At 41.9% G+C, this 13609-nt stretch overlaps 2 protein-coding genes across 4 annotated transcripts; both read right to left on the minus strand.

Moving 5' to 3' along the window:
* Positions 1-1425: 1425 nt before the first annotated feature.
* On the minus strand, positions 1426-2375 carry LOC139918068 (C-reactive protein). Its single transcript, XM_071907334.2, has one exon. The coding sequence runs from the start codon at positions 2358-2360 to the stop codon at positions 1827-1829; it is 534 nt and encodes a 177-aa protein (XP_071763435.2). The 5' UTR covers positions 2361-2375; the 3' UTR covers positions 1426-1826.
* A 2464-nt stretch (positions 2376-4839) lies between these two features.
* On the minus strand, positions 4840-13226 carry stub1 (STIP1 homology and U-Box containing protein 1). Of its 3 annotated transcripts, none has more exons than XM_071907321.2 (8): positions 13102-13226; positions 12077-12259; positions 11622-11820; positions 10904-11069; positions 10686-10761; positions 10514-10570; positions 7964-8080; positions 4840-6879 (listed from the first exon to the last, which is right to left on the minus strand). In XM_071907321.2, the coding sequence occupies exons 2-8, from the start codon at positions 12188-12190 to the stop codon at positions 6754-6756; spliced, it is 855 nt and encodes a 284-aa protein (XP_071763422.1). In that variant the 5' UTR covers positions 12191-12259; positions 13102-13226; the 3' UTR covers positions 4840-6753. The 3 variants fall into 3 exon arrangements, with proteins under 3 accessions (XP_071763422.1, XP_071763419.1, XP_071763420.1); XM_071907318.2 differs by having other exon boundaries at positions 12077-12306; positions 13102-13224; XM_071907319.2 differs by having other exon boundaries at positions 12077-12263; positions 13102-13211.
* Between the last annotated feature and the right edge of the window lie 383 nt (positions 13227-13609).

Here is a 13609-nt window from a genome sequence, read left to right on the forward strand (position 1 = left end):
CCGTCTTCTGAAAACTGATATTTTATCAATCAATGCAGCACCAGCATTAGAAAAAAAGGGTGAGCTTCCAAGAAACAGTTGGATAAGTCAAACTCAATTTACACTTTCACAGCAAAACACATTGATCAAGAACATTAGTGTCACAAAACAGCTTTCCAAATCATGAAAGAATGAGACATTTTTTCTATCTGTGAGTAACAATCCACCCCGAAAACACATCAATTTGAACAGGTGAAATTCTCCCCCAAAAAAAACAACAAGCCTACTGCATTCCTAATGAGAAATAACACATAAGTTAAAACTATGCCTCTATTGGACTAATACGTAAAAGTAATATTTCTCCAGAATGCCAGAATGCCTCAAATAATACAATTAGAGTTCAAAGAAGAAATATTCTCTTCAATGACAAACATTTTTAGTTATGCACATGGCAAGATTTTATTTCAGACCCAAAAGCGTTCTTACATCAGTTGGAACATGGAAAATTCATGAGTGAGTATGCTAACCGAAGGCAACATTATGGCAATGGCTTTTAAACATCATAATTGCTATTTGTCTCTCCGTGCAGTTAAATCATTAAGTATAGAAATAATAAATTAGCCAGTTTTCTCATTCACACTCTCATTCACAATAGAATTTGGTTAAAAACATATTTCTGCATATTTTCAATGCTTCACAGCAACTTTTTGAAACATGTCAGGGTTTGTTACAAAATTATTATGAAGAATGAACTGAAGATGAATTTATTGGAGACATTTAGTTAATTGGACTTAGTTTTACTGAACAGTTTTACCACTTATTTAGCTAAGGTAATTAAATTGTAAACTGATGGTTGCATTGTAATAGTTGATTACAGTTTTTGTCTCATATTTCAAGTCTGTTTTGATTTGCTATAACAGGCATTGTAGTATCATTGTAATGTAAGCTGTCTTAATTATTAGACATGACTACATTTCTACACAATCTTCACAATAACACAATAATACAATTCCTTTGCATGCAGAACAACTGTAAATTAGTCTAGAGTTTAACAACTAAACGGTGCTGCTTAACACTTCAATCAGCTATTCATGGCCTCGTTATAACCTCAATTCCTAAGCATAACCATACCAAGTCATACTGATGGATGCATGTATAATAATGCTTTGTTTAGCGCACCTTTCTCTATGATGTGGACTAGTATAGAGTGCCACCCTATGGATACATCTGGCACATCAACATCATGTGTTTTCACAAACACAAACTGAACGGACACTCAATGGAAACAGCTTAATATAACTCAAGTAAGAGCGCAAAAACAAAAACAGAAACTGAGAACATACTGTATTAAATTCAATCTAGCATAAGATTTGACTGATGAGTGAGGAGCCACTGAAGTAAAGCAACTGACTGGTTTGTGAAACTGTGTTCAGTTTCTCACAGGTTTCACAAATACTTTCGTGCGGCACAAAGTATTTTCCTTACTGCCAAAGTATTTTGCTGCTGAAAATATTTAGATTACATATAGGAAAGATATACAATTAAGATCCTAAAAAACACCAAATACTCCTGATTTCTGTTCTTAATCTGTTAGTAATCAAGAGTTCCTTCACACAAATCAAAAACTCCTAATGGTAAATCTTGGGGAACAAACACTGTAAACTAAATACCTCAGCATCAGGTAGAAAGGGCAACAAAAGGAGTTTTGCTCCTTGAAGAAGAACAGCTGAAAAGCCCTAACATAAAGAAACACAGAACTCCAGAAAGAAATCAAACAAAGACACCAGTATGAGTCCGACACACGCCTCTAAACCCTCGCCCCTCTCCGCACGGGACTCCACAGCGAGTCAGTCATCGTCCACCACCATCACGTTCCCGTTCAGCTCGTACTCGATGGTGCCCCAGTCGAAGATGTCGCCCTTGGGGACCCTGTGTCCGTAGTGCCAGGCCTGGATCAAGCTCCTGGACAGCACAAAGTCCCACATGTTGAGATCGGTCACCTCCCCTACGAAGCTCTGCACGGCCTCCAGGTCCCCCAGGTGCTTGTCGGGGTCCTGCCCCAGGAGGACGGTGCCCTTCGGACGGATGGTGTGCCCGGGCTTGTAGACCTGGTAGGTGCTGCGGCGCCCGTCCACCCAGAAGGCGGCGAGGCCCGTCCCGGACTCCCAGGTCAGGCAGAGGCTGGTGCGGAAGGTGGTGATGGGCGGCAGGTGGAAGAAGGCGCCGTCGCCGCTCAGGTAGAAGGAGATGCGTCCGTCCTTCTCGCGCCACACGTTGAGCTCGTCGTAGTCGGGCGTGCGGTAGGCGAACAGGATGATCTGCCGCTCGCCCTGCAGCTCGGTGGCCACGCGCATGCAGAGGGTGAAGGCCCGCAGCTCCATCTCCTTCAGGGGGATCAGGGCCACGAAGCTGAAGTCCGTCTCATAAGGGAAGACCAGGACTTTGCTGCTCAGACCCACTGGATCAACACAGGATAGGATAACTAAGACAACAGAACTGTAAAACTGAACTGAGTGCGGAGAACATAACCCCAGAGGTGAAATCTGCACACACAGCCAAGTAATGTGGGACAAAGAAACTGATGTGGAAGTGTTATTATTACCATTACTTCTGATAGGATTCTGCTCCTGAAACCATACCTTGTGTGGCAGAGGAGAGGCCAAACAGGCCCGAGGACAAACTGAAGACACCAAGCAGAAATACAGCAAACTTCTCACTGTTGACACTCTGCAGACACACAGAACCAGTGGTGGAAGAAGCACTCAAATGCTTTACTCAAGTAAAAGTAGAGATACCTTAATGGGAAATTACTCCAGTAAAAGTGAAAGTCCTGCATTCAAAATTCTAGTAAAAGTATCAAAGTATTAGCAATACTTTAGCCTCAAAAGTAAAATCATTTATTCTTAAGGACAGTCTATTATAGATTGTGTTAAAGTTGTTGTTCATTTACTGCTCCCTTTTTCAGTTTGGTGACTTGAACTTTGATAATATATCATATTTTATGAACTTATCCTACACACATCTTATATGCAAAACCTCATTCTACAAACTAGTGACTTCAGGTGTCAGAATTGTAGTGGAGTAAAAAGTGCAATATTTCCATTTTGAAATGTATTGGAAAAGTGCAAAGTCTCATTAAATGTAAATACTAAAGGAAAGTAAAGGTACCTCAAAATTCTACTTAAGTACAGTACTTGAGTAAATGTACTTAGTTACTTTCCACTACTGTACAGAACATCCATCTATTATCTCAGAATAATCCTCATTGAAGTCATATCCATTATCATAGGCTGAAGACATATTGGAAACTAAATTATGTTGAAAAGTAACAGGGAAAAACAACTTTTCTTACCATTTTGAAGTTGGTTTGTTGTCCCTCTGTGTTGCTAAGTCAGTCCCACTTGCTAATGCTCTGTGCACAGACTCCTCTCCCCTCCTAGCACAGGCATGACGTCAACTCTCCGGACGGATGCTCTGACAATAGGCCCGGTGTGTGAGGGCCCGTGGCTGGATGACACTGTCCTGGCTGTGTGACTGACACACACACACACACACACACACACATGAATACGCCTATGTGTGTCGAGATCATGTGAGAAACTAGCCTACAGTGTTTATATTTAAAGTGACTGATCTTTAGCATCCAGGTGCCTGATCCATGGTGGGGATTTTGTAGTTTTTGTGGTTAACAGCATGTTTGCATCAGGCATTTGAGAGTCATTATTAGTGTTTCTTAAACTATGGGTTGGGACCCTAAATAGGTCATTGCCCTTTATTTAGTGAGGATATCTTGCTTTAATTAGCTTGAGTTCCAGGAGGAAAACTAAATCTGAGAATATAAAATTGCCTGCAGCAACATTGATTCTTATTGTGAGAATGAAGCACTCTGAAGGTTGAACTGAGACGGTAACACTTTCTATGAAGCATTATAAGAACATTCATTACGTGCTATAATGCATTTCTAAGAAATTATAGACCTCATTATAAATGTTTATAATGAACCCCTTAGAACAGGGTTTATTATGTATTATAAGGTCAGGGTTCATAAAGCTTTATAACACCAATGCCAAAGTTTATTATGGTGGTACTGTTGTTGATTTTCACTAACAAAATAGTTGAGCGTGTGTGTTTGTAGTGAGCAATAAACACTTGACATCGCTCTCACAAACTTATGCGCAAAATTTACTTACACTTACTTACACTAACTTAGAGCCAGCAAATACAGCTCATAAATTCTTAGATTATAGTTGTCATAACAACTAAATAAAAATGATTTAGTTGTCTCACCACTAAATTATCTCACCACACCATTTATTTCACTTTAAAGCTTACAAAGACATGCTATAGCTTATTAATAATATTTATAAGACATTATTCCACTTGAATAATTCATAATCTGTTATGATACATCAGAACAGTTCTCCAAGTGTCTTTATGATATATAGCCTATGATATAATGCGCTATGCAACCCGACACTCACGTTTCTTCTTTCATACACTGTAGTCACTTTGGCAATGGTGTTATAAAGCGTTATGAACCCTGAACTTATAACGTATTATGTCAATAACTTTTACTACATAGTACACCCTTTTATAAGGTGTCATGCATAATTATAAACATTTATGAGGTCTATAATGCCTGATAAATGCTTTAAAGCACATAATGAGCGTGTTTATAGTGCATTATAGACATGGTCTTCATAAAAAGTGTTACCATATCAATCATAGCTTAGAGGTGGACTATGTGAAACCATTTCCTTCCCCTTGATAAACTCCCCATGAGCAGCACAGAACTGTCATCACACTCAGTCTCTCATTAATGTTACTCTAGTGTCAGAAACTCCACAAGAAACAACAAACTCAAAGTTCACTGTTTAATGGGGACAAATGAAAACTAAAACAGGCATTTATGTTATCAACATATCTACATTTAATACAGTTTTCTCAAGCTCTAGGAATTCTCAAGAAAAAAAAAATCAAACCTATTTTGTCAAGAAGTAAAATCTGAGATACACAAGCAAATTTATTTACACTGCCTGTACCCCAACATGAACCGCCTGTAGGCCCAATTCATCACAGACACACATTCAGCTGAGAGAACCTGTAAACTAACAGCACTGAACTGAAAATGTGTTTTGCACAGAATGCCAGTGCACAGGCCCTCCGAAACTTGGACTGAGGTATGGATAAGGTAAGATTGTAACTCTTCCAGCATTTCTGACACGGAGGAGATTGGTACAGTGAAGCCAGAGAACCTCAAATCCCTGTAACAGAATATTCCACAACTTCAGCTTTGAGTCAGTCGGTCACAGATGATTGGCCTACAACCATTTTCTTTACGACTCGTGACACCATGGAGAGAAAGTGTGTGAAATGAAGAGTGGAGGGGGGGGGGGGGGGGTCGTGCTGAGCCAAATCACAACCATTTTCTTGTCCTTTGCAAAGGAAAACAGAATTCATTTCATGCTTGATGTGAGCGTCCCGTCATTTTTGAGCAAAGAGCACTAGCCAAACACAACGTCCGAGCACATTTTTTTTTTTCTATCAACAACACACAGACAGCGCAGACCATTCTTCAAAGCAGTTTTCATTAACGTCAAACCCAAAAAGACAGATGAACTGATCTCAAGACTATCAAAATTCAAACAGTTTGACATTTTCAATTATTATCCAGTAAAGTCAGGACTTCTGTTTTTTTTTTTTTCTATGCAGCTGTTGTTTCCATTCATTATTTTTATATAGTTCAACTCCCCTTTTCATAAAAACAACATTATAGTTTACTGATAAGAGAAACATTTCAACTTAGGTCAAATCTAAACCTAAAGAGTATATTATGCATACATTCAACTTATTTCAATTGTCTGTAATGAGGTGACTGATATGCAAAAAAGGACAATCCACTCAAAAACTTACCTTAATGGACTTTTTTTTTTTTTCAATCTTCATTTCTGAAAACTTGCATACAAAGTAGTCACCCTTGTTGAGAACAAAGTTTTTGGCATTTTGTTTATCACTTCAGCAAAAGGTACCACCAACACTGAAAAGTGGGCAAATCATTTGAGTAACCAGCTACTTATATAAATGTTCTATCGTTTAAAGAAAAAAATAATAACTAAGGAATACTGGAGTAAAAGCCAGACGAAAGGCCAACGTGTTTATAATTTCTGCCGCCATGAGGAGGAAATCCTTTTTTTTTTCCGTTTTTGTTTTTTAAAACATTGGTGGTATGTCAAACACTCGAGTGCAGCACTGATGTTTTCCAAGGATTGTGGCACTATAGAGAGGAGAGAGAGAAAAAGAGAGAGAGAGAGAGAGAGCGAGAGAGAGAGAGAGATGGAGAGAAAGAGACCTGAGAAACATGGCCCCTTGTTTTTGAATAAAGGAAGGAGTCAGGCTCGAGGGAGGAGAAACAGCGTGAGAGAGAGAGGAAGAGGGAGTAAAGGAGAAAATATGGACAGAGTAGAATAAGGGAGGGACTTAAAGGGAGCAGGAGACCACAAAGCCTCCTAAATTTGGGAGCGGGAAGATTTACAGCAAAGACAAAAATGTGGGGAGGATTGGCGGAGAGAGAGAGAGGCAGACCGAGATACATGGCTCCCATTCGGTAGTCCATGGTGTGGGTTTTTCCCGCTTGTGTAAAGTACATATCCAGGGGAGAGGGGGGGGATCTGTTCTCTCTAGTCTTGAGTTGTCCAGGCCTTGTGTTGAACATTGGGGTGTAACGGAGAGAGAGAGAGAGAGAGAGAGAGAGGGAGAGGGAGGGAGGGGGTCCGTTCAGTAGTCCTCCACCCAGCCGTTCTCCTGGATAAAGGCGTCGATCACTTCCTTCATGGCCAGGTTGGGGATCAGCTGGTCCTGGGTCAGTGGACTCCTGGTGACCGGGTCAAAATGGCCGACTCGCTGCACAGAGAGAAGGTTCAGAGTTAGTGTTATCATTTGTGATTTGACAGCGGCTGAAAATCTTTAAGGGATACACAGGCAGAGGGTGGGAATATCTGGATTTCACACTATGTAGAGCAGCAATATTTGGCCAGAAGAGATGCAGAATGCGATCACACCTACAGTTCATTTCCTTTGGTCTTAACTATAGTAGAGAAGTTTGAATTTTTGTGTTTGTTTTGTTTAAGTTCACACTGCCCAATTACAAGTGGCTTGTTTATCGGGCAAATCAAATTGAAGGAGTAAATTCCCCAGAGTTCAAATAAACCGCTCTACATGCCGGGTGTGAACGCTCCCTTAGATGCATGTTACAGTGAGAGCAAGATAGCAGGGTTTTCATTTTTATACAAGACGCTGGAAGAAACAAACAGCCAGAGGTGGAGTCGGTAAGAGTTAATGAAAACGAGATTCAATACAGTTCAGAGTCACTTACTGTTTAAACCGTAACAGTAACCACATTTTGTGCTCTATTTTCTGGTTTTCTGCTCTGACCTCTTTGGCTCAACACAGTATTCACTCAGAATTGTAGGTAAGATTTAATCAATTTTATCAGGTCTAACCTCAGACTATCCCCAGCCTTCCTTCAGGCTTTACTCTCAGCTAAGAAATGGGCATGGATAGAATTTTATCACAACTAATGCCAGTTCTGATTCTTCTTAATGGCTGCTTGAAGATTTTAAGTTGTGGTAATATAACTATAGCCAAAAGCATTTCAGATAGAAAAGTAAATGGCAATAAATTATAGAATGCTGTATTGTATTACACTCAATGATCTTTAACAAAATCAACAGACTACACTGATGGACTCAAAGAATAATTTACAATATGTACATGAATGTATTTAATATGCATCTACATTATATGCCATGGCTATATATCTAGGTTGGTTATATGACCGTGATGCCATGTCTTTAGTTTCTGATCAGACTGTGCATTATGTGCTCGGTTGATTATTAGCCTATAGGCCGATGGTTTGCAAATCTGACAGTCCTCAGCTAACAATGAAAACCCTGAGATAGTCTTTATGCAGGTGATGGAGCTTTACCTGTAGGTGCTCCTCAATGTCCTTGCGGTCATAGGTGATTCCACTGGGGGTGATGCAGGGCTCCCTCATCAGCTCAAAGCTGATCTTACCACACAGGTAATCTGGGATCTCACGCTTCTGCAGGGATGACAGAACACACACAAGGCAAGATTTTGTATCTGAACAAGTCATTTAACAGAATTATTTATTCAGTGAGCTATTCAGTTTGCAGTGAACACTAAAGCTGTCAACACACGATCACCGGTAAAACCGCTTTGCCCCAGCTGAGCCGTTGTTTTCCTATGGAGACAGTGAGGCTGAACCTAGAGGCAGCGCTACCTTGAGCGTCACACACCGCTCCGATTTTCCACCTTGCCACTGCGCGCAAAGTTACAATTATTCACCCGGTTTGCTGCTAACCTTTCAAAGCGTGTCCAATCAGATTACTGCTTTGTGTGATGTACAAAGAGCTGAAAGATGGAGAAGTTAATATTGTGTGTGTCTGAGATTCCAGGGGTCTCATTTATAAAACAGTGCGTAGGATCCATACCAAAAGTGTAGGTGCGCACAAAAGCCGAAAATGGCGTGCGCCCAAAAAAAAATCAGACTTATAAAACCGTGCGTACGCACACCTGCAGGCAATTTTCCCTTTATAAATCACAATCCAACTTGAAATGTTGCGCACGTGCACAAGCCTCATACTCCGCCCCTTAACTCCCACAATTAACCATAGATGGTCAATGAAACGCCCTGAATGAATACTGATGTGTATGCAAATATGTTTGTCATTCCATTCTCCCGTGTGAGAAAACACCTCGATGACGGGGGAAACCCTATTTAGTGGCATTGTGCCAGAAACACAGCGTGACACTGACTTAACGTTAGAGAGGAAGATGAGATGCTGCGACTGACCCAGGTATCGTAAATGTGCCTTTTGATTTTGGAAAGAGTGAACGTAACCACGCACTCAGCATTTCACATTCATTTAATTTGAATAAAAAAACGCATAGACAAGTTCTGTATTCTCGTTTTCTGGGGATCAGACAGTGTGCGACCGGGGTGAACAAGAGGACGCTGCGCCTGGCACCGGCGTCTCCAACGCGCCCTGTGCGTCATAACGCATCATTATTTATTACCTTGAGATATCCAGTCCAATTGCCTAACACCTTGAATTTGTCGGATTTAATTGTGACAAACTGGGTCTCTGCTAAAATACTGTAATGTACGTACTTGAGACTAATTCACACCATGTCAGCCTATAATGACATATAGATGCTTTTTGGACAAATGATCGGGTTTGGAACTAAAGCAACAAAGACACTATTTAGTTGTAGCCTAGACGTTCTACCAACAAGGACTATTATTATTAGAGGGGTTTCTAAGTTGATGTGGAGTCGGCGGAGTGTAAAGGCCATTTTTTGCTTTATTTTACTACTTTGCCATCTCAGTCACCGTTCCCCACTGTCTCCAAAATGTTCGTACGCATGGGTCAGAGTTAGCGTACAGGTGCGCACATTCTCCCGTCAGGTTTGTTTTTTATAGATCACAACTTTTGCGTGGGAAGTGCCGTACGCCTCTTTCAGGCCCCGTTTTGTGCGTACGCAACGTTTATAAATGAGACCCCAGAGCTGTACAACACAACATTAAAATGTTACCATAACCTCGGGAAAAAAACACAATTTGCTTTTTGATTTTAGCAGTAGTAGGGACAATTTGTACGTCCCGCCTTCCTGATACGAACACTTCTGTGATGATGTATCGGCCAGCCACCCTGTGCCTCGCCCTGCACCCTACCTAGCAGGGAGCGCAGTCCAGAACGCTCATCACATGCTGACAGCTTAGCACTCTCAGCAGCACCAAAATCCCACCAAGCCACTCTGAACCCTCTGGCCTCGACTCCGTCTAACGCACTGGGATTTGAAACAGCCTGCTGCCGGTCAACATGGTGTCATTTCAACTGACAATTACATGACAACTACTTCTCCTGAGTCAACAACTATCTATAGCCTGGGTAATTCATCGCAACAAGCACAGGCAAGCAAAGAGAGGTGGTGGTTACCGTAGGAACGGCTTGGGCTGGAAATAGGATATGGATGCTGGTCTATATCGGTGCACTTGACACACACAAAGCCGCAAGTGTTAATGGAAGTGGGTGGGTCAGATACACAAGATAGGAACAATGCAGAGAGAATGTGCACACTTTTAAGATGAGAGATGAGCTAACACAATTGTGCATAAATCTGACAGAAACACCTGATTAAGTCTGTTTGAGTCTCTTTCTGCTGTTGCTATGTCAACGCACAAAGAAGCTAGTGTAAAGTAGGTGTCCCACATTCCGCAGACATGCAAATCAGGTGAACTGGAGACTCTAAATTGCCCATAGGTTTGAATGTGAGCATGAGTGTCTGTTTGTTTGTCTATATGTGTTAGCCCTGTGACGGCCTGGCGACCTGTCCAGCATGTTACCCTGTCTTTCACTCAATGCATGCTGGGAAAGGCTCCAGGCCCCCCGTGACCCTGAATAGGAATAAGCGGGTATGGAAAATGAATTCAGTCAGTTTCCATACGTACTTTTCTTTTCTCGTCCACTTGAGAGAAGAGCTCATCCATGTCCATTAGGAACTTGTCCTGAATAGGGAACAACACATTTTACCATAAATATTCAGTCAAAATATGTCATAAGTATGTTAATTTATGACGCCCATGACAACCAAGCGAGTTCCGAACATATGGAAAAACATACATGTTTTGATTTGATCTTGACAGCATTGCTTCCATTTTGATTGTCGTCCTGCTTTTCTCTGCAATCTTCCAGTTCTCTGTACAAGTACAAAATTATTATCCTTCTACATTCACCATCCAGACCTTAATAATCAAACCCACATGCCAGACTCATTTAAGTGATTTGCAGACTTCATTAAGAGATCATTACCAGACAAATAAACATGCTTCCCGTCTCACCTTTCCTTCTCGGCCAGTATGAGTTTGGTGAGATAGGCGTGTAACTCGTTCTCCTGGTTGATGCGCTTCTCCTCAATGCTGTTCCAGCGCTTCTTCTTGGCGATGCGCAAGGCGCTGGGGATGTCATCTCCAAAGTTCAGCCTCTGCTCTTTCGCCAGGTTATAAGCTGCACAACAAAACCATCATTACAGCAACGCTGGATCACCATTCAAATGTTTTGCATAGTAGATTAAACCGGCTTTCTTTTGTCCTGCCTTCTCTTGTTCCAGAGAGGATATGCCCAAACTTTCCATACTATTCAGTGTAGAAAATTATTATTACAAAGCTGTTAACCTCACAGAAATTGATATACTAGCTCACTGGAAAGAAATCCTGTGGCCACAGTGCACCTCAGAGTAGAAGAGCTAATGAAAGATCAGCAATATTATCCCTTTGTAACTGTTTCATAAATACTGACCTGAAAAAGGCACAGCTGATTCTAGGATCAGCACTTCAACTCTGAGACCACTGACAAAAATCAGCCGGGGAGATGAGCAATGCTGACTGCAGCAGGGATGGGGGGATGATAAAGTTTTAAAAAGAAACAAACGCATAGGGGATTAAGAACAAACAAACAAAACAAAACAATAAATGAGGGAATAAATCAATGACACTGTCCCTCTACACTGCCGCAAAATGTTACCAAAATGTTACAGCACCGTAAGGGGTTTGTTCTGACCTTTCTGCAGGTTGCCAATGGCCTCATCGTAGTTCTCCAGCTCCAAGTGACACTGGCCCAGGAAGAAGTGGGCCTTGACGGACTGGCTGTCCAGCTCCAGCGCGTGTTTACAGTCAGCCAGAGCCTTGTCGTGCTGCTGCAGCTTCACATGGCAGAGGGCCCGGTTAGTGTAGTACACCGCCACCGATGGATTACGGTTCTGAGAGGCAGGACATGCCAAACAACACACGTGTAAGCACACACACACATACACGCAGAGCAACATTATGGCACTGTATACTTTCATTTACAATCATCAGTGCATACACTGTGCAAGGCTGAATGCATTGCAAGGCTGCAATGCATTCAATCAATTTCTTTTTTACTTTCTGACCAAATATCTTTTTATGGTGTTTCAATTAACAAGACACTATGCCAGCATTCGTGGCATTTACAGGGAGAGAGAAGCTACTCACGATAGCTTTGCTGTAGCAGGTAGCAGCCTCCTGGTACTTGCGGCAGAGGAACAGCCGGTTCCCCTGCTCCTTCAGCTCCTGCGCTGTGGAGCTCTTCTCCGGGCTGCCGGCCATCTTCTCCACCGGCTCCGCGGGGCCCGCTTCGCCCTGCTTCCCTATCCTGTTCCCCGTCTCTTCGGCTGGCTAACTGACAGGTTAAAGAATACCCTGTCACTTCTGTTTCTCACACACTAGACCAGGGAGAGAAGGCATGTATATCAACGTTGGCGTGCATTCACTGCAGTGCACCTGCAATGCGTGTCTTGGGCGAATTAGGTGCAGTCCTTGATGCAACTCAGAAGGGATTCATTTAGTTCGCTGACTGTGCATCACTGCTGGGATATAAAAAGAGGTGGCTGGATTGCCGGCGAATTAACCATTCATATGACAAACATCAACGGTGACTAAACGGGCAGTACAGCTAGCTAGCCATCACAAAACGTTACACAGTCCCCAGCACTAGCTTAGCGGTCTGTTCCCAACACAGCCTTCAGCTATACTACATTTGTATAAAACGGTAATTACAGATGATAGAGGTAGGACAGTGACATTTAGTGTTTGGCTCGCATGTAGCAGCGTAACCCAGTTGTTACAAAAGTGTGCCAGAGACAGAATGACAATGTGGCTGGCTTTAACAAGAGACAAGGGATCGGTGCTCAGGTGGAGCAGTTAGCTAGATAGCATACTAAGCTACATTGTCGATAATGCGCCGGGGTGGGTAGTAAGAGCATCAATCCTGCTCATTCAACGTAGCTACCGTTACAACAATTGACCATTTAGCCAGCAGATGGCGAGATGGTTACGAATAAATGTATTAATTCTGTTCTTGTTACCTGGGCCTAAAAAACTCACCCCAGCAGTTAGCCGCTAGCTAACCTTAGATAACATAAATTAGCTCGTCTGCTAGGCAGCGTATAGGCTCCGATTTTATCATTTCCATGCAAGTTAGCGATTGCTTTGTAAGATACACGTTGTTCAAACCTCACCTTATAGAAGAAATGTTACATTCGGGTGAAAAGGATGTTTATCTAATTTAATTTCAAGTCTTAATCGATTTGCTTTTCCCATCACGAGCTGTCATGACAGGTTGTTGTTATGCTGACGTCAAGCGCTTGCGGGACGACGGAAGCCTGAGAGGAGACCAGTAGCAAAAGGCTGAAAAAAATTAAGTAGTTTTGTCAGCAGATGGCGCTCTATAATAGAGGTGCATTCAAACCCCTAAAGAGAGAGAGATAGATAGATAGATAGATAGATAGATAGATAGATAGATAGATAGATAGATAGATAGATAGCAGTTAGGCCTAAATGTGTTTTGTGGTTGTCATTTTGGTTAAGATGTACATTATTTTTTTCTTTGTCTTTCTTTTGCCTAAAAGTTTGATGTTGCTGTACGATTTGAGTCCACAAGAGGGTAGCATATCATTACCACTAGGTATCATAGTACTGTATTTGGCCTCTGTCTTGACTTTGGTCATACCAGAACTCTTACAGTTT

Source organism: Centroberyx gerrardi, chromosome 20 (genome assembly GCF_048128805.1).
Source record: "Centroberyx gerrardi isolate f3 chromosome 20, fCenGer3.hap1.cur.20231027, whole genome shotgun sequence".
Lineage (NCBI taxonomy): Eukaryota > Metazoa > Chordata > Actinopteri > Beryciformes > Berycidae > Centroberyx > Centroberyx gerrardi.

Bases quoted from the DNA above. Each gene is read 5' to 3' on its own strand.
- stub1 (XM_071907321.2), bottom strand. From the start codon at position 12,190: ATGGCCGGCAGCCCGGAGAAGAGCTCCACAGCGCAGGAGCTGAAGGAG. The intron at 8,081-10,513 runs GTACGTATGGAA...TCATCCCTGCAG, and splicing joins AAGTGGACGAGAAAAGAAAA to AAGCGTGAGATCCCAGATTA. The intron at 6,880-7,963 runs GTAAAGCTCCAT...CTCTCTGTGCAG, and splicing joins ACATTGAGGAGCACCTACAG to CGAGTCGGCCATTTTGACCC.
- LOC139918068 (XM_071907334.2), bottom strand. From the start codon at position 2,360: ATGGAGCTGCGGGCCTTCACCCTCTGCATGCGCGTGGCCACCGAGCTG.